Raw genomic sequence first — 22522 nt, 5'->3', positions numbered from 1 at the left:
AATCTATAAATAATCATATAATCAATGTAGTTTTCATGATTTACAAGAGTTTAAACTTCTAATAGCAATGTCTTTTACTTTGATTCATTTTAATAAACATGTGCATATATCAAATTATATTCAATATATAAGAGAATATTTAATTTGATAATAAGTACAATACATGACCATTATGTTGCACATATGTAGAATATATCTACTTCCATAGAGAAGTTAGTATTAAGGATCTTAAGTTTATAAAAGTGATTATAAAATTTGTTATTACATAGCCTTTACTTAATTTCTTAATCATAGAATACAGAAGTTACTCTTTGATTTTTCAGTTTTGTTACTTGAGAAATGTTTATTAACTTTTCCAATTTTTATGTATAGAGCAATATTAAAAAAAACTTGAATTTGCATGCACATTTAATGAACACTGTCCTAACATTTCACTGCTACTGATGAAATGGCTTAGTTAATAAATGGGACAAGCAGATCACATTAACAAACATTAAATTAATTATATGGTAGTAGTCATAGAGAGGGCAAGAATAGTTGGAAATTTTCCCCGGAACTGGAAAAGATTTGAGGACCTGTAGTGATTCTAAACCCTATAAAATTAACGTTAATGTTTTATTTTTTTATAATAAAATTTTTAATGTTCTTTATTAATAAATAAATATTCTGTGTATTTTATTTGTTTAAAACTAAGAGAGTCTCACTCAACCTCGAGTCCCATACACGCTGTCAACTGTCCTGTTCGTGTACCTGTTATATGAATTTTTGTAATTACGGGTGATATTTTTATGGTCTGTTTTCATCATAATTACAAGAATCACCGAATATCTATATATTACGTAACCGGCGTTAACGGTGACTTTTCAGTAACAGTAGTGAAATATCGTTCGTCGTCTACTTGCAATACTTTCATCCTCGGAGTCGTAATTAATTAAAAGTTTTTCCTGTGTTAAAATTCCCCACAAAATGAAGATTTTCCATTTCTTTTTTTAAAATAGAACACTATTTTTAACGAAATATCTTACATTCTCTTCACCAAGTATTAAGTTTATAAAAAAAATACATCGAGCACATCTGGCATCACTGCTCTTCTCTTGTTATTATTGCAATTTGATGATAGGTTGAGTTTCTAGAAAGATCCAGTTTTGTGTGTTTTAAATTAACAATTTGAACTTCAAAGTTATAGTTGTAAAAATCACTTATTTAGTGAAGATAGCATTCAAGTTTTATTTATATATTTATTAATCGTTCTTTCAGCATTATTAAACATCTTTGAGGCGAATAAAGCGTGAGTTGCCGTAGAAACAAAGTTATAACTTTGAGTTGAATATAAATTTTCACATATTTTTTTAATTTTTCAGAAATGGCTAATGTACAAGAAGATTTATTGCAATGTTACAACAGAGGCTGTGGTCAACGTTATGATCCTGATAAAAACAAAGAGGGTAAACTATACCGAAATGAAGCTGTTTTAAGCACGTGCTACCATCATTTCGACGCCATATTGAAAACGCGAAACGGTGCAAACGTACCCCGATACTGATATCTCTGCATATCTGCGTTAAATGAATGTTGATTGTATTTAAAATAGTTGCTGACAATCGTAGTAAAAAGTTTGAACGCACTATTAGTTACGTAATCGGACATTTAAAGATACTGGCGAAAGCATGCTACCTCGGAAGTAAAACTTCCTCTCTCAAAGATGGCGTCGAAATGATGGTAGCGTGTACTGAAACCGCATATTACATCGTTAGTCGTAAAAAAGTTAGCATTATTTGAATCGCTGCTATTTTTAATNTTATAATTAATATGTGCACATTTGAAATAAAATCTTTATAACTATTAATGCAAAATTTTACATTGTATAGATTCTACATTTTTAATTATACAAACAGTATAATTAAGAAAGCAGGCTGTTTCACCGTAAAAACTATTTTAGTCCAAAAAATTTTCAACATCTGTTATTTTAACTTGTTGTAAGTGAAGAATTGCTACATCATATAATTGATAAATCCACAACAAACATTGTTGGATAAGTTATCAATATTGGAGTATCAATCTTTTAGTTAATGCTCTCAGCAACTACAATATGTAAAAAGTGAAAAATCAAATAATACAAGGTTCTTGTTTAAAAATTGTTAGTTTTTTTTTTTTCAGTATTTATTTTTATTATGGATTTAAAATTTAGTTTTTTTTCTTTTAATATCAGCAATGCAACATCAATTATGGTATAATTAATCAAATTATTGCACAATAGCATTTAAACTTCAATTTAGCTAAACATTTTTTACATATTCTTTTGTATAAATCTATGAAAGGATAACATACACTGCTAACGATTAAGATTGTAAAGTAAGAGGACAAGAGCTATCAGATCTGTATGTATTATACAGATAATTCATGGAACAAGGGCAAAATGATTACAAATATACACAACGGAACCTGTTGTATTAAGAAAATATACACCCACAACTGCCATAAATGATCAGGCTAAATTTGGATATAATGATTATAAATTAAAAACAATTACAATTTCAGCTTGGTTTCAGCTGCAGAACATGCAGAAATCAGTAGCTGCAGCCACCTGGTGGTAATACCATATTTACTTGCATATAAGACAACCTTGCATATAGGACAACAAGTAAATCTAATTATCTTTATTTTAAAGATCAAAATAAAGATAATTAGATTTATTAATACAATTTTAATTTTATTTTGTTTAATCACAAGTAAAATATCAAATGCACCTAAATGCATATATTGTCCCCAAAAAATTACTGGCATTTTAAACTTTAAGGACAAATCTTGTAAAATTGACAACATAATTTGTTCATGTAAAGCTGGACAATCCGGAACCCTTTTTGCCAATTCTTAACATTCGAATTCACTCTGTCAATTACACTTTCTCCAAATTCTGATTTCCAAATAATCATCTGTTTTCATGTGGGAATGGATTAAAACTTATATCGTACTCCCGTGTCATTTTGGAATTTCAATCTGGAATTCAATTCAAAAGCTTTGCTTTTCCAATTGCTATTCATTGTTACTCCTGACAATATACAAAAACTACCCAGATAAAATACTTATGTTCTTAAATACCAGAGGGTAAGCATCCAGTAAAAAATGCAAATACACAATTCACAAAAATTATTTGCAAAAACACAAAGAATTTTTCGCTCATGCATATAGGATGACCTAGGAATTTGAAACTGTGATAAATTAATAAAAACCTTGTCTTATATGCAAGTAAATATGGTAATTGCTACTACACAGCCTGGCATAGAGAGGAACAGACATTAGATGTGTGCCTGGGATGTCAGTTCATGCTGTTTCAACATTTTACCACAGTTCATTTGTTGTGATATTCCAATCATTGTGAAATCATGAACCACATGTATTCAATAGGCAAAAGATGTGGTTATTTCACATTATTACAAATATGCATTTGTTGAAATAAAAAATATGAAGCTCCAACATACTGTAAATTTAGCTATTAATGATAAGAGTAAATGTAGTCTGGACAAAAAACATATGACACACAATTATAATTAATATGTGCACATTTGAAATAAAATCTTTATAACTATTAATGCAAAATTTTACATTGTATAGATTCTACATTTTTAATTATACAAACAGTATAATTAAGAAAGCAGGCTGTTTCACCTTTCACTTAGGAATATGGAAGTAGGAATATGGTGGCGATTGATGTATTGTTGGACAATCCATGCCACATATGGTCATGCATTGTCCTTTTGGTAAGTGGTCTCAGGCAGGTCCTGAAGTTAAGGAACAACATGCTTTTGCACCTCAGTGATGTAATGATGGATGTTCAATTTCCCAGGAATATATACTAGGTGTAAGCATGATTTGAATGCAATAGCCCATATCATAACACAGTTGCTGGTCCAGTATGATGATGCATAATGCAAGCCTCACTTGTCTTTTGCTGCAGTATCACTGGACACTTGTGCAGAGAGAAGTAGGATCTGTCTGAAAAGATAATGTCTTAACATTCATCTCTTTATTGCAGCTGTGATGCCTCTGGTACACAAAAGATAGCTGAAGCAATAAGCACCTTGCAAAAATTTCCTGATGCTGCAGATGGCATTGAACTATCCATGTAAAGACTGTTTTGTTGTGCAACACTAATTCTTGAGTAGGATTTGTGATGTGGCTGTATGATCTTCAAGAGATGAGTGGATAAGACATCTGTCCTCTCATTTGGTGGTATGGTGTATTCATTAGGGTCTTTCATTTGGTTCATTCATCCCTTCTCGACTCACTGATTCCATATTTGCACTGATTCACTGAAGCCACATTCCTTTCAATACAAGCACCAATTGTATGGAAGGATAATCCAATCTTGTATTTCAATTCTTGATATTTCAATTCTTTTATCAAAATTGGAAACCTGCTGGTATGGCTGCTCTATTTTTTGACAAGGCATACTTAAGCCATCTGTATACAAGAACAGTGAGAAAATACAATTCCAATACTTATAAAAGCCCTCTGGTCTCTCCCCTCTAATACTGCTTTCAAGAAACATGATTTGCATTTCTTCTGTGCTGATAATCAGTTTTATGTCTTCTCATGATCTATGTATTCTATATATTTGAGATGATTGTATGTGACCACCTTGGTGTTACAAGTTTAATGTCCAGCAATTTGCTTGTATTTATAATTTTTATCAAAACCTAATTTAGGTATCATTTCTGTCCTGGAAAAAATTATGGTTGAATTTAGTAAATTACAAAATCTGTTTTATTCAACATTTCATTCCAGGAAATAATTCTCAAAAAGTAAAAACTAAGAAAGATAGATGATGATCTGGAAAACTTAATTATATTTTTGGTCATCAATTTAAAAGAAATGTCTACATTTTAATTTTTATTATTTTTTTGTATTTTTTTATATCATATGTAAATAGTAAAGTAGTAATTTTTATTTAATTATTCAAAATCCAATATTTAATTTCTTTTTGAATTATACAGACAAAACAGTATTTTATTTAAACTCAAATCATGAATAATTTTTACAAAAGTTTTATAAAAATAAATACTCTTTGAAAACTACACAAAATTTTCATTGAATCTCTATTCTTGAACTGTTTTATTGCAAGTTGTCCTAACCATTTTATTTTTGAATATGGAGATTTCTTATTCATTTATATTTATTTATTTATATGATTATTTGTCTAGGCTAATGTCATATGAGCATGATTTCACATCCATCTTTTTTAATGGACATCACAGGATTGCAAAATCACATGGGAGTAGTCAGACGTACTGTACGTGGATGCAAAAAATGATGCTACATTATGGACAGGCTGCTGGATCATTCACAATAACCTCGTGACAGCACAACCATTACATACTGGGAGATACACTCGAAGCCTATAGTCATCAGATGAGTGTAAAAAATGAAGGACATTGTAACATTGTTTTGAGGAAGTGCTGAGTTTGTGTTGTTCTTGCTGAAGGGTGTATGGTAACTGTGTATTTTAAAAAATGCACATTGATATAAGTAAAATGATCATACAAATTAGTGAGGGGGCCAGAATTGTAAGAAACTATTTGAACTTAATAAAGACAGAAATAAAAAAAGGGAAGGCTGGTCACAATCAAAAGGATGTACCCAATATTGCCCATGTTTTTTGTTTTTAAATACTTCTGTACATAATAAAAAACAGTGCATCACATTCTACAAGATTCGTGTCAACATATGCACATCCAAAATGAAACTGACTACTAATACATTCCATGAAATGTAGCACTTGTCTGATGACTGACTGCCACCATGAATTTTCACACCTGTACTTCCAAAATCAACATCCATCTGTTTTCACATTTGTCTGACATTAGCCTTAAAGTTGTAAAGTAGACAAAGTGAAAAACTAATAAAAACTATTTTTTATTAGCTTTTTCAAATTTAGATAGCTAAGTTTGTACTGCATATATGCATATATAGTATGTTAAAGTTATATATCAGATTAAATACACTAAATGATAAATTTTGCTGCTGCTTTTTTATTACATTATTTCTGGGTAATAAAGAATTACTTCACCTGTTAATAAAATAATAATGAAATAAACTATTGTAATTTCCTATAATAAGAAAAATATCAATATAAGGAAAATTCTATTATTTTTTTTGAATAACTGTAGTTTGCAGTTATACCTATATTTGGGCTCTGTTGTATTTTTAAAATATTATATCTAGCTTTATATAGGTGTCATTTATATTTACTTAAGAGAGGAGTCATATTTCAAAGTTATTAATTTATTAATTTCATTTTATGTAACCATGAATAAATATTTTTGTTTAGGTACTACATTAGTATTTAAATAGTTTTGCTAATCTATATATATAAAAATGAATGTATGTCTGTCTGTCCTTCATGCATTACCACATCGTTTATCCGATTGCCATGAGACTTTGGGAAGTTGTTTAATATACTCCCGCGAAGGTTTCTGGCATAGTACGATTGCCAATAAGCTTTGGGAAGTTTTTTAATACACTCCCGCGAAGGTTTTTGGCATAGTACATTTATCCTACGATAGATGGCGCGCGTTTATACGAGCATTCGAGCACTGTGTGCTCGATCGATTTCAAATTGTGAAGACCATTCCCCCCTCCAAAAAATATCTGTATATATGCATTTATTATTTAGGGATATTTGTAATAATTTTTGTTTAATCACTTTATTTCAACTTTTTTTTTNAATCGGACATTTAAAGATACTGGCGAAAGCATGCTACCTCGGAAGTAAAACTTCCTCTCTCAAAGATGGCGTCGAAATGATGGTAGCGTGTACTGAAACCGCATATTACATCGTTAGTCGTAAAAAAGTTAGCATTATTTGAATCGCTGCTATTTTTAATTAGTGATGTGCCGGATCATTAAAAATATATATCCGCGGATACGGATACGGATACGGATAATTAGTGTCTAGATCCGCGGATACGGATACGGATACGGATCTTTTTTTTCCCTCGGATATCCGCGGATACGGATACGGATACGGATATCCGGAACATCACTATTTTTAATATGTACATCGTAGTCATATAAGTAATTTTGTTCGTATATAATAGCCTTAAGTAAAGTTCGAAAATATGTCATATTGGTTGTGTTTAAAACTGTGTTACACTGAAAGTATCTGTGGAAAGAACAGGCCAATCATATAAAAGCAACCAGAAAATAAGCAAAATTTATTTAAGCTTATGATGTTTGATTCCCATTGCTCTAAGTATTTAGGAATAGAAATGAACTTTTAGAGGGAGTAAATAGGTCAAAGGAAAATGTCCTTAATGACATAATATTGTAGCTGTAGATTATTTAATAGTGTTTTACAAAGATATATAATAGTAAATACGTGAGCCTTTCACAGCCCAGCACACACATTTATAAAATCTAAGTGACTCATACAACATGGAATTCACATAAAACGGAATAATCAACAGTGTTATAGGGGGGTCAACTGTATATTCCGAAAAACAGCACCCAAAGAATATCAAAATACCTCTTTGTTATTTAGCATCAAAGATTAAGTGTTTCTTGATTATATCTTATCTGAGAGTTAATTATATTTTCCAAAAAATAATTTTTTTTAATTACACTTTTTTTTTTATCTGTACTTTTCATATTACATATTATATATACAATACATTTTACAATGTATGTTATACATTATACATACAATATCAATGGCATGCCATTCATGGAAGCTGTGGAAGTGCCACTTCCCTTGTATTTTTTAAAATATAAATCCATATTGTACGATTATTTTCATATTTTAACATACTTTGAATCAATTAAAATTATTTTATTGTAACCGCATTATGGATCTTATTACAAATTTCTATACTATATGTGAAAAAAAAAATGACAAGATTGCCATTGTACATTCGAATATAAATTTGTGTATACATATTCCCAACGGAAGTGCTGTATTGTTGAATACAGGACAGTGTCCGTGGCGAAAATATTTAAATCGTGTAAAGCAGCCAGATTACATGCATTTACACATGCACTTTACAGAGCACCAACCTCACATGGTTTAGCTTGTCATTGCTACACACCAAAATATCGTATAACGCTTTCAATGATTCTATCTGGGGCCGACACAGCTTCCCTAACATCAAATGTCACCACACACCACTGTACAATATACATTTTGCAATGTTAGTCATACATCTTTTTATGTCATTATATAAATATTCCAGTTATAATCAGTTATTAGATGATAGTTTGGCTGGTAGAATATTGAGCTAATTCCCTAAAAATTGGCATTTCAAAGTTATATAAAAATTTACATTTTTCTGTACTTGATAATTTACTTATTTAAATCTATAAATAATCATATAATCAATGTAGTTTTCATGATTTACAAGAGTTTAAACTTCTAATAGCAATGTCTTTTACTTTGATTCATTTTAATAAACATGTGCATATATCAAATTATATTCAATATATAAGAGAATATTTAATTTGATAATAAGTACAATACATGACCATTATGTTGCACATATGTAGAATATATCTACTTCCATAGAGAAGTTAGTATTAAGGATCTTAAGTTTATAAAAGTGATTATAAAATTTGTTATTACATAGCCTTTACTTAATTTCTTAATCATAGAATACAGAAGTTACTCTTTGATTTTTCAGTTTTGTTACTTGAGAAATGTTTATTAACTTTTCCAATTTTTATGTATAGAGCAATATTAAAAAAAACTTGAATTTGCATGCACATTTAATGAACACTGTCCTAACATTTCACTGCTACTGATGAAATGGCTTAGTTAATAAATGGGACAAGCAGATCACATTAACAAACATTAAATTAATTATATGGTAGTAGTCATAGAGATCAAAAAGTATATTTTTTTTTAATGAAAATCTTTGTTATAACATAATATAATAAAATAGGGCTGTTATATTTTTATAATTTCTTTTATATAGATTAATATAATAAATTTGAATTCAATCATTTAAATCCTATAATCGTTCTTAGAAAGATATGTCTGAATAAAGTAAAAAGTATTTTAAGCCAAATATTTTATTTATGTTATTTTAAAAAAGCATTGTTGGTTCTTTATTATTTTCTCTCTTAGATCTTTGACAAGCATTTGTAATTTTGGTGTTATTTATTTATTTGATTTTTCAGTCCTTGGTAGAGGAGAAAACATAAATCCAAAACAAAATGCTTGTAACACAATGATATGCTGGGAAGATATAAAGCCTACCTACTATATTTTCTCTTCCTATATAATTGTAGAAAAGTGAATTTTAAAGATATTTCCAGTTACTGTAGGTCTATTGAATTACAAGATTAAATAAAATAACTTTGATATATAAAAATAAAAGGTTCAGGCAACAGAAATTCTTAAAAAACAAAAAACTTTATTAGAATAGTTACCTTTAAAATTAGATTTTCTATACTTCATAGTAACAAAAATTGTAATTATTACATTTACAAAATATCAAATTCAATAAAGTGCAATTAGTCTTAGATTGATTAGCAAGGTAAAAAGAATCTAACACAAGAAAAGCTTAATCAACATTCCATTAACTTAAAAAAACTATTCAAAGATCTTACTCTTTCATAGCTGATTAACATAAAAATGTAATTTATCAGCTTTACTATTATCTTTAATGCACTTTAATGACATCTTATTAATTTGTATAAAGTTTTTAAATTGTACTTTGATTTAAAAATAATCTTTAATGATGAATATTCATTAATTTGTTAAAATATTTATTCATTTGTCATACTGTACAAATAAATATAAATTAATTTTATTTATAATTTTGGTATTTTTGTGGAATGCATTTCCAATGATTATTATTACACACATTAGATAGCAAGTTGAGAGCCATTAAAATAGCTGTTGAGATTTAAAAGAACACTCCCCAAACATATGATGTAGAATATGAAAAAGCAAATAACTTTAAGAATACTTTTAAAAATAAAATTCTCATGCTATCTCCCAAAATTTGTGTGTGTTGAACCGCTCTTTGATTTCTTTAAAATTAATAAATAAAGCAAAACTTTTTTTCGTAATGTTCTTATTATACAATTTTTTAATTTGAAAATTTTTAAATTTCTGACAGTGATAGTTACATAATTTCTAAAATTAGGCATGGATTTTCTTTGTTATTTGATTATATATTTTGTATGTAAATACCTTATGAATTTCTGGATTTATTTTTTCTTTTTTTCTTTTTGTGGAATTGAAGAAAATCAATGATGAGATTTATTGTTTGCTTTAAACTGATAAAAATTTCTAATTTTTATTCATTAAATAATTGATACTAAATAATTTATATAAAAAATTAAAATGTCAGTTTATTTTAATTTTAGTAATTGATTTATTTAACTAAATTTACATTTGAAATTTCAGATTCCTGTATATTTCATCCTGGAGTTCCTGTTTTTCATGATGCCTATAAGAGTTGGTCTTGCTGTAATAGAAAAACAACAGACTTTACTGAATTTTTGAATATTAAAGTTAGTAAGTTTATTATATTTGATAAACCTTGAAAGGACCCTTTCTATATATTTATAAAAATTAGGACAAATCTATTAAAAATAATTACTCTTTGTTCATTTTAGACACACATAATTTTCTTCTTTGCCATTTTGCCAATTTTTTTAATAATGAGCTATTACTAAAAGAATTGACAAATGGTATTTGGTAATGAACTATTACTAAACACAAAGTCTAAATGGTGTTTATTACAAATATGCATTTGTTGAAATAAAAAATATGAAGCTCCAACATACTGTAAATTTAGCTATTAATGATAAGAGTAAATGTAGTCTGGACAAAAAACATATGACACACAATTATAATTAATATGTGCACATTTGAAATAAAATCTTTATAACTATTAATGCAAAATTTTACATTGTATAGATTCTACATTTTTAATTATACAAACAGTATAATTAAGAAAGCAGGCTGTTTCACCGTAAAAACTATTTTAGTCCAAAAAATTTTCAACATCTGTTATTTTAACTTGTTGTAAGTGAAGAATTGCTACATCATATAATTGATAAATCCACAACAAACATTGTTGGATAAGTTATCAATATTGGAGTATCAATCTTTTAGTTAATGCTCTCAGCAACTACAATATGTAAAAAGTGAAAAATCAAATAATACAAGGTTCTTGTTTAAAAATTGTTAGTTTTTTTTTTTCAGTATTTATTTTTATTATGGATTTAAAATTTAGTTTTTTTTCTTTTAATATCAGCAATGCAACATCAATTATGGTATAATTAATCAAATTATTGCACAATAGCATTTAAACTTCAATTTAGCTAAACATTTTTTACATATTCTTTTGTATAAATCTATGAAAGGATAACATACACTGCTAACGATTAAGATTGTAAAGTAAGAGGACAAGAGCTATCAGATCTGTATGTATTATACAGATAATTCATGGAACAAGGGCAAAATGATTACAAATATACACAACGGAACCTGTTGTATTAAGAAAATATACACCCACAACTGCCATAAATGATCAGGCTAAATTTGGATATAATGATTATAAATTAAAAACAATTACAATTTCAGCTTGGTTTCAGCTGCAGAACATGCAGAAATCAGTAGCTGCAGCCACCTGGTGGTAATACCATATTTACTTGCATATAAGACAACCTTGCATATAGGACAACAAGTAAATCTAATTATCTTTATTTTAAAGATCAAAATAAAGATAATTAGATTTATTAATACAATTTTAATTTTATTTTGTTTAATCACAAGTAAAATATCAAATGCACCTAAATGCATATATTGTCCCCAAAAAATTACTGGCATTTTAAACTTTAAGGACAAATCTTGTAAAATTGACAACATAATTTGTTCATGTAAAGCTGGACAATCCGGAACCCTTTTTGCCAATTCTTAACATTCGAATTCACTCTGTCAATTACACTTTCTCCAAATTCTGATTTCCAAATAATCATCTGTTTTCATGTGGGAATGGATTAAAACTTATATCGTACTCCCGTGTCATTTTGGAATTTCAATCTGGAATTCAATTCAAAAGCTTTGCTTTTCCAATTGCTATTCATTGTTACTCCTGACAATATACAAAAACTACCCAGATAAAATACTTATGTTCTTAAATACCAGAGGGTAAGCATCCAGTAAAAAATGCAAATACACAATTCACAAAAATTATTTGCAAAAACACAAAGAATTTTTCGCTCATGCATATAGGATGACCTAGGAATTTGAAACTGTGATAAATTAATAAAAACCTTGTCTTATATGCAAGTAAATATGGTAATTGCTACTACACAGCCTGGCATAGAGAGGAACAGACATTAGATGTGTGCCTGGGATGTCAGTTCATGCTGTTTCAACATTTTACCACAGTTCATTTGTTGTGATATTCCAATCATTGTGAAATCATGAACCACATGTATTCAATAGGCAAAAGATGTGGTTATTTCACATTATTACAAATATGCATTTGTTGAAATAAAAAATATGAAGCTCCAACATACTGTAAATTTAGCTATTAATGATAAGAGTAAATGTAGTCTGGACAAAAAACATATGACACACAATTATAATTAATATGTGCACATTTGAAATAAAATCTTTATAACTATTAATGCAAAATTTTACATTGTATAGATTCTACATTTTTAATTATACAAACAGTATAATTAAGAAAGCAGGCTGTTTCACCTTTCACTTAGGAATATGGAAGTAGGAATATGGTGGCGATTGATGTATTGTTGGACAATCCATGCCACATATGGTCATGCATTGTCCTTTTGGTAAGTGGTCTCAGGCAGGTCCTGAAGTTAAGGAACAACATGCTTTTGCACCTCAGTGATGTAATGATGGATGTTCAATTTCCCAGGAATATATACTAGGTGTAAGCATGATTTGAATGCAATAGCCCATATCATAACACAGTTGCTGGTCCAGTATGATGATGCATAATGCAAGCCTCATTTGTCTTTTGCTGCAGTATCACTGGACACTTGTGCAGAGAGAAGTAGGATCTGTCTGAAAAGATAATGTCTTAACATTCATCTCTTTATTGCAGCTGTGATGCCTCTGGTACACAAAAGATAGCTGAAGCAATAAGCACCTTGCAAAAATTTCCTGATGCTGCAGATGGCATTGAACTATCCATGTAAAGACTGTTTTGTTGTGCAACACTAATTCTTGAGTAGGATTTGTGATGTGGCTGTATGATCTTCAAGAGATGAGTGGATAAGACATCTGTCCTCTCATTTGGTGGTATGGTGTATTCATTAGGGTCTTTCATTTGGTTCATTCATCCCTTCTCGACTCACTGATTCCATATTTGCACTGATTCACTGAAGCCACATTCCTTTCAATACAAGCACCAATTGTATGGAAGGATAATCCAATCTTGTATTTCAATTCTTGATATTTCAATTCTTTTATCAAAATTGGAAACCTGCTGGTATGGCTGCTCTATTTTTTGACAAGGCATACTTAAGCCATCTGTATACAAGAACAGTGAGAAAATACAATTCCAATACTTATAAAAGCCCTCTGGTCTCTCCCCTCTAATACTGCTTTCAAGAAACATGATTTGCATTTCTTCTGTGCTGATAATCAGTTTTATGTCTTCTCATGATCTATGTATTCTATATATTTGAGATGATTGTATGTGACCACCTTGGTGTTACAAGTTTAATGTCCAGCAATTTGCTTGTATTTATAATTTTTATCAAAACCTAATTTAGGTATCATTTCTGTCCTGGAAAAAATTATGGTTGAATTTAGTAAATTACAAAATCTGTTTTATTCAACATTTCATTCCAGGAAATAATTCTCAAAAAGTAAAAACTAAGAAAGATAGATGATGATCTGGAAAACTTAATTATATTTTTGGTCATCAATTTAAAAGAAATGTCTACATTTTAATTTTTATTATTTTTTTGTATTTTTTTATATCATATGTAAATAGTAAAGTAGTAATTTTTATTTAATTATTCAAAATCCAATATTTAATTTCTTTTTGAATTATACAGACANATTAAAAAATATATATATAAAAATGGGGAATATCGCACTTCTAACAATCTCTGCGAGTATGTGGGCTAAATTTAAAGAAACCGTGCTTCTCGCATGGACAACTGTATGTGGCCAACTCACGCGTCAGAAAACCTTCTGATTTATTCGTATATGCACCAGACGGAAAAACAAAAAATATCGTGTATCCACAAAGCACTCCAATAAATAAATAAAATTGAAACGACACTTTAAAATGTTTTCCCGATGAAAATGAATAATAATAATAATAAGTTTCAATAAAAATGATAAAATGTAAACTTAATTTTATCATAAAGAGTTTGCTTGAATTTTGTTTCTTCTGAGATTACAGCAATGCGCGACAGGTAAACTAGTTGAAAATATTATTTTAAAAAATATTTTTTTGTATTTTTTAATCATAATAAAAGTAAAGCAAATTTTATGAAGACATATGGAAAAGATAATTATTAACCCATTTACAATAGAAAATGTTTCTCCATTCTTACCCTGAAATGTATATATTATTTGTTAGATTTAGTGATTTAAAATTTATTTTAGATTACTGGTATATTATTTATGGTAAGTTAGATTATAATGATGATTTCTTTTGGTATTCACAGATGATAGATACATGATTATTAATTAATGTTGTATGTTGTAAAATTTACTTCTCAACTGTAGCTTACACTTCTTAAACTTTATCTTGAAATAAGTGTGGTGTGTGAATCATTCATATCAAGACCAATAGAAAAAAAAATAGATTTGCAACAGTTTTGAGAGGCTACAATGTGTGGTCTCTCAAAACGGTTGCAAACTGATGTAATTCTGATTTCTATTTCTATGATTTTCTATGATATTCTAATTTCTATGATGTAATTCTGATCTCTAGAAATAGAAATCAGAATTACATCATAGAATAATCTATGCCTATTATCAATTATCAAAATCTTATCATTAACTTGGCAACATAGAGATCCAGGAAAATCAACAAGAAAAAAGATGCATATATAATGTTCACTTATTGTTATGCTTGCTTTTTTCTTAGTTTTTTCTCTCATTAATGTTAAAGGTGTTTCAAAAGGAATTATTTTACCTTAAAAATAAATTCTTAATTTGGGAAAAATTATTTTTTTGAAGAAAAATAATTTAAATTGTATTTAGTCCAATTTATTTTATGGTGGTTTTTTTACTTAATTTCTTCTTAATAAATCACTTAAAAAATAAACTATAATAAATTTTATTTTATCAACATAAATGCATTCAGTATACTTATTTTGATGACACAAATGATATATGAAGTATTTATACTCCAGAAAGGGTAAATGATAGTAAAGATGCTTTATATATGGCTGCATATCAAATATACACTACTAATTATAAATATATAGGTCAGCTAAGAAGCCTTCAATTTTACTGTGATAGTGTTTCACTACAGAGCATGATAACTAATATGAAAGATACAAATGTGATGACAAGTAGTATTAAACATTATAAATATGTTAACAATATAGTTATTAACAAAATATGTTATAACATATATATTAATATATGTTAACAAAATAGTAATTAAAATTATACAAAGTTTATTATCTTGATATAATTTTGTTTTCTAAATATAATAATATTATTTGTAATGTAACCAATAATTTTTGATTTAATAAGAAATTTAAGTATAGAAATATTCTTAATTTCAATCATTTTTATTAAACAGCATAAATTAGTAATTTAAGGAAATTATTTATTATAGGGATGTACTAAATCTTTTCATAATAATGTGAAACCAGCAGAACCAGAAAAGCCAAAAATAGAAAAATCAAATAATGATGAGGTAAATAGTTTTATAATCTCTTATCTATTTATTAAAAATTATCATTATTAACTTGTATAATAACTAGTGATGGGATGATTAATTGGAATTGGACATTTTTCAGAATCAAAAAAATTTTGTTACGATTTCGATTCTTAAAAATGATTTTTCCACATTTTAGAAGGAAATTAATTATTTGTTTCTCTCTGAGATTAATAATATAATTTTAAAAATTTTTAACAATTAAGATAACATGAAAGTTTCCAATAAACTAAGTCTAATTAGTTTTTTAGACTTAGTTTATTGGAAACTTTCATGTTGACAAAGCAGAGAGTATGTGAACCCCCATACATGAAGTGACATCTCTTATGGTGGACTCTTGGACATGGAATGTTTAAAACATTCCATATTTGTAATGTTCTAAGAACATTTTTGAATATGCAAATTTTGGCTAATTGTGGAACTTAGCCTGAAGCATACTTATATAGTTAAGCCATGTATTGTTACAAAAAAGACTCAAAACCCAAGTAAAAAATTAATAAAATTGCAGATAATAAGTAATGAATATCAAACTAACGAGCAAGTATCAACAAATATTTTCATACATCAGTTGGCATTTTGCTAAACATGAAGTGATTTCACATTTTTAAAATTACTTTATAACTCAAAATGAATGCTTCAAATCAAAAAATGACCCTAGAGTTTTCAATTTGAAATTAACAACCCCTCAAATTTTTTACACACCTTTCTGTTATACCATGTATATTAAAAGAAAAGTTTGTTTAGGCATTACCACTGCAGATAAACAACATAAATTAAAAAATTAATTTGATTTACAATTTAAAAATTTCCAAACAACTTTTAAATGGTTTTTAAAACATTCTTTTATTTTTCAATTGATTTTATTTTTGGTTTTGGTGTAAAGACCAGAGTTTTAATTATTATTTTATTATTTTTTATTTTAATTATTGTTTTTATTTATTTAATTTTGTCTGCATTTTTTAAATTTTTAATTCTGATTATTTAAATTAATTGCAACTCTTTCTTTCTTTTGCGACATAACTATGGAAATTGATTAAGTGTTGTTTTGCACAAAAGATAATCAAATTTACATTCATTTTGATGTTTTAGTAATTTCATTAATTTTTGTTTCTAACACAAAACGACTACTAATCTTAACACTGCGTTGAGTAACAACATTGTTGTTACTCAACGCAGTATGTAAATATGGAATGTTTTAAACATTCCATGTCCAAGAGTCCACCATAAGAGATGTCACTTCATGTATGGTGGTTCACATACTCTCTGCTTTGTCAACATGAAAGTTTCCAATAAACTAAGTCTAATAAACTAATTAGACTTAGTTTATTGGAAACTTTCATGTTATCTTAATTGTTAATATTGTAATTTTTGTTTCATAAATTTGCCTTCTTTTTAAAAATTTCAATTATAAGTGAGTTAACATTGATTGAACTATCCAGCTATCGAGTTTCAAATTGAGGCAAGCAGTCAGCAAAAATATTTAAGTATTGTCAAAACAGATTAAAATGTAAACAAAATTATATATTAATTGAAACAATAATAAATAAATTTTTTTTAATATTTAGTATGTTTACTTATAATGATAAAATGACTTTCTCATTATAATTATTAAAATTTTTATGATGATTCACAGATATGATGTAATATGTTAAATTTTCAAATGAGATTCATGCAATTCTGAGTAAAAATACTTCTTTATGCTAAGTTTAATGCCATTTTGAGTTGTAAAAATTGATTTTTCAAGACAAGTTGGTCTAGATTAGGGTTTCTTTCCCGGGATTCTCGCCGTTTATTCCCTACGAGAAAAATCCCGGAAAATTTTATTTTCCCGGGAAATCTCGCATTTCAATAATAATTTACTATGTCAGGTTTTCTTTCTATTATTTATTATACGAAAAGTTGCATCTTGAAGACTCACCTAAGAGAGAAATTTTGAGGTTTCATGCTGCATATTACTACCTATGTTTTACAAGTCTCTACTTGTTAGTTCATGTAATATCTATGTATTGTGTTTGCGCATCATTGAACAGCGGAGACTTGCTGAAAGTAAATATCACTCATCGCACTTTAGTTTATTTTTTATTTCATCTTTAGAAGTAAAATAGTATTTTTTTTGTAATCATTAAAACTCCCAATGAAACGCTTTATTTTACTTTCATCTTATAATGTAGGAGAACATAAATTAATTGAGCCTAACGTGTCCGTATGGGTGAGATTGGCCCTACACTTTTAGTTACTTACTAGAAAATAAATTAAATTATTCAAATTTATGATATTCCTGTATGATCTTTTTTATTCATATAAAATTCTATTTTACTATCTAATCCCGGGATCCCGGGAAAAGAAATTATTTTTCCTGTAATCCCGCTGGAGGCAAATTTCCCGGGAAATGAGAAACCCTAGTCTAGATATTTGTGGCTCAAGGGAATGAATTCAAAAGTTGGTTAACTTGTGACAATGTTTTTTTTCTGCTCATTTGCCAAATCTCATTTAGTATCAAATATGATGGAGTTAAACTATTTACAAGACATGCCCATTGTGAGAAGCATAAAAAAAAATGCATTTTCTCATTTATCTTCCCCTCCCCACACTCATCATGTTGGCCAACAAAGCAGTTTACAAAGATGGCGGGCAACCCAACATTACACAATGGGACAGTTCTTTGAGTAAAAAAAGGGAATTACTTAGTTGTAATTTCTTTGAGGGTAGTATTGCAATGTCAACTTTATCTGAAATAAGATTACAAATTTATTTTGTAGTATACAATAAAAATGTGCATATCTACTTGTAAATGGAGAATTTTTTTTTTTTTTTTTTGAGGTTTGATTCTGGATTTTACAATCATTTTCCATTCTTCAGCTTGATGTGTATCAGATTTAGAAAAATTAACAATTTACGTTATGAGCACAATACATTCATTAATATTAATTAATGAAGATACTGTGCTTGTAATGTAAATCATTAATTTTTCTAAACTAAAATAAACTTTAGAAAGTACTGTATTCAAAGGAATTGGAAATTGTATCGGAATTGGGAGAAATTTTGGTATTGTCTCATCACTAATAATAACTGTAATAAAGTACAGTGGAACCTCGGTATACGATCTTATACCGAATTGGACGTATACCAAACCAACCTTTCCCATAAGAAGTAATGTAAAAATGATTAATCCGTTCTCGTGTAAAAAAAATGGCTGGCTTTAAACACCTCGCTTTCCTGGCTAGTTCCTGCTTGATTTTTTGTGAGATCAGCGTGTATCTTTTCAGCTTTCTCGCAAATAATTACTTCCGATACGCTGTCTCCAGCACAGTTTTTCAGTTATCCAAAGCAAAAGCAATTTCTCGACATAATCTAATGTCTTCGATCTCTGTTTAGAAATTGATTTAACCCCGTTCGCAACGTTAGCGGATTTAATAATGTCTTTATTTTTCGCGATTGTCCATATCGTCGTTCTCGGAATACGGTAGGCAACAGTTAAAATCTCGAACACGCGTGCCACCTTCGTATTTCTCGACAATCTTTTTTATCAGTTCCATTGTAATTCTAGTCATTTTTTAGTTTTCTATCGCTTTTCATTTGCCTTTTTGCGATTCGTGATTAATAAAAATAATAAAATTTTACTTACGAATTAAAATCAGAAGAAATTAAACAAAGTTATAAACCGTTGCACCGCAAACGTCTAGTCTGGTATAATACATCGATAGTGGTACTTGTTCGTTGATGGCGCGTATAATTGAATTATGTCGTATACCGAACAAAAGTCGTATACTGAGCAAAATTTGTTTCATCCAAACAGGACTATTCCAAATTGGACGTATTCTAAAGCAGACGTATACCGAGGTACCACTGTATTACAATTATAAATGAAGGTATAGTTATGTTTATATAATTAAGTATTTTTAAAAATGCAATGATAACAAAACAAAACTTATTATAAAACAGTAAAATTTAATATTTATGTTATATTGTGTGTTTTTTCATGGAAAAAAACCGAAATTACTTTCCGAACAACCCAATAATTTTGAATTAATTTAACAAGAATATGGTCTCCAATTATATTGTATGGGAAGTTCAAAACAATTGCATTTTGTATCCAAATGAGTTAGTAGCATCATACAATAAATTTCTAGGAAAGAATAATGAATTGACACATTTACTTTGAAAGTTTGATAGAAAAATCTCAGCAGATAACAAAGTTAGAAAAGAACAGTTTGACCCAAGAAATCTGAATCTGAAAGATTTCTTTATTTTTAGTTTAAAAAAAAATTTAATTTTTAATTTAGTAAAGTTAAAAATGTATTTGAGGAACATTGGAAACATTCATGAATATAGGAGGCTTAATTGCTTTCTTATTTATTAATTAAAATTTTCATTTACAGAATTCAAATTTAATGAAATTTAATTAAAAAATTTAATGATTGTTATAAGAACATTAAGATGTATGTCATACTGCAGGTATTTCCTAATATGTGTATTATATATAGCTTGTCTTTATGTTATACTAGCTGAGGACCTGGTTTCACTACAGAAAATGATATACAGTAGAACCTCTATTATCCAGACTAATTGGGGATGAAGGTAGTCCGGATAAGGAAAAATCCGGATAATCGAAACAAANATACAGTAGAACCTCTATTATCCGGACTAATTGGGGATGAAGGTAGTCCGGATAAGGAAAAATCCGGATAATCGAAACAAATACCTTAATTTGTGTTTTAATGATAATACAACACGTTTTCTTTTTGATGTCATATCGGTAATATTAAAATTAAATACTGTATTTAAATCGTGATCAAATTTTCAAAAAACGAACGTTCGTATTGAATTTAGACTACTTTTGATCAATGCTAACAGACTACCTATTGTTTAAAAGGCCCTCTGGTGGCGCAAGAGAACGGATTTTATAAAATAAAAAACATTGTAAACTGCATTTTTATGAATATAAATTTGACAAACTATTTATCGTTTTATTACAAGTAAAATTTTTTCGTCGCGTTCGCGGCTTTTAAGTAATGCATAAACCTTCGAGGCGCGAGGTCCTTCGGACCGCGAGGCATAGGCGGTGGCCCACGTTGCCTATGCCGCCCATGCCGCCCATGCCTTATGCTGCCCTTGGTCATAGAAATGATGTAATTTAAAAATAAATTATTTATAAATATCAAGTAAAAATTAATAAGTTTATTATATATGTCTGTCAAGTTATATTTTTATTACGACGCAAATATATTTAAGAGTTTATGACCACTGTGCCGGGTGAGACGTTGTTTAAACAAAAAAAGTTATGCATTCCATTACGTACATAAACAGTATCATAATTTGCCCAGTGAAAATCAGTAAATTCATAAAATTTTTGTTTATTTTGAACAATCCGGATAATCGAAAATCCGGATAATGGAGGTCCGGATAATAGAGGTTCTACTGTACTTATTAAATAAAGTTAATAAATGTCCAAAATTGCAATAAACACAAGTTTGGTTAGTTTGAATAAATTTGCAACATATCAGCAATCATTTAATGGGATGCAGTTGTGCAGCAAAGAAATGAGAGAATTCAATCTGTCAGATTTTTCACTTAAGAGTCACATTACCAAATCAATCAGTGATGAAATCAAAGTCATTGTTCAGTGTTTGAAAAATAATGGTGGCTAATAGACATAAAATGAACAGCAGTTAATAGTTTTTTTTTTCATAGTTTTAATTCAGATTTCTTGGGTCAAACTGTTCTTTTCTAACTTTGTTATTTGCTGAGATTTTTCTATCAAACTTTCACAGTAAATGTGTCAATTCATTATTCTTTCCTAGAAATTTATTGTATGATGCTATTAACTCATTTGGATACAAAATGCAATTGTTTTGAACTTCCCATACAATATAATTGGAGACCATATTCTTGTTAAATTAATTCAAAATTATTGGGTTGTTCGGAAAGTAATTTCGGTTTTTTTCCATGAAAAAACACACAATATAACATAAATATTAAATTTTACTGTTTTATAATAAGTTTTGTTTTGTTATCATTGCATTTTTAAAAATACTTAATTATATAAACATAACTATACCTTCATTTATAATTGTAATACAGTGGTACCTCGGTATACGTCTGCTTTAGAATACGTCCAATTTGGAATAGTCCTGTTTGGATGAAACAAATTTTGCTCAGTATACGACTTTTGTTCGGTATACGACATAATTCAATTATACGCGCCATCAACGAACAAGTACCACTATCGATGTATTATACCAGACTAGACGTTTGCGGTGCAACGGTTTATAACTTTGTTTAATTTCTTCTGATTTTAATTCGTAAGTAAAATTTTATTATTTTTATTAATCACGAATCGCAAAAAGGCAAATGAAAAGCGATAGAAAACTAAAAAATGACTAGAATTACAATGGAACTGATAAAAAAGATTGTCGAGAAATACGAAGGTGGCACGCGTGTTCGAGATTTTAACTGTTGCCTACCGTATTCCGAGAACGACGATATGGACAATCGCGAAAAATAAAGACATTATTAAATCTGCTAACGTTGCGAAAGGGGTTAAATCAATTTCTAAACAGAGATCGAAGACATTAGATCATGTCGAGAAATTGCTTTTGCTTTGGATAACTGAAAAACAGTGC

General features: G+C 28.5%; 1 protein-coding gene across 1 annotated transcript in view; it reads left to right on the top strand.

Moving 5' to 3' along the window:
* Positions 1-1081: 1081 nt before the first annotated feature.
* LOC111634886 (cysteine and histidine-rich domain-containing protein 1-like) overlaps positions 1082-22522 on the top strand; it is a 70039-nt gene continuing 48598 nt past the window's right edge. The window contains exons 1-4 of the mRNA XM_023379723.1: positions 1082-1288; positions 1362-1445; positions 10409-10515; positions 15798-15878. Coding sequence (XP_023235491.1) covers positions 1364-1445; positions 10409-10515; positions 15798-15878 — 270 coding nt within the window. The 5' untranslated portion in view covers positions 1082-1288; positions 1362-1363. The remainder of the gene's footprint in view (positions 1289-1361; positions 1446-10408; positions 10516-15797; positions 15879-22522) is intronic.

Source organism: Centruroides sculpturatus, unplaced genomic scaffold (assembly GCF_000671375.1).
Source record: "Centruroides sculpturatus isolate CEXI.00-Female unplaced genomic scaffold, Cexi_2.0 scaffold862, whole genome shotgun sequence".
In the NCBI taxonomy this organism is placed as follows: Eukaryota; Metazoa; Arthropoda; class Arachnida; order Scorpiones; family Buthidae; genus Centruroides; species Centruroides sculpturatus.
The sequence above is the reverse complement of the archived record's forward strand: the minus strand, read 5'-3'. Positions and strand labels throughout refer to the sequence as shown.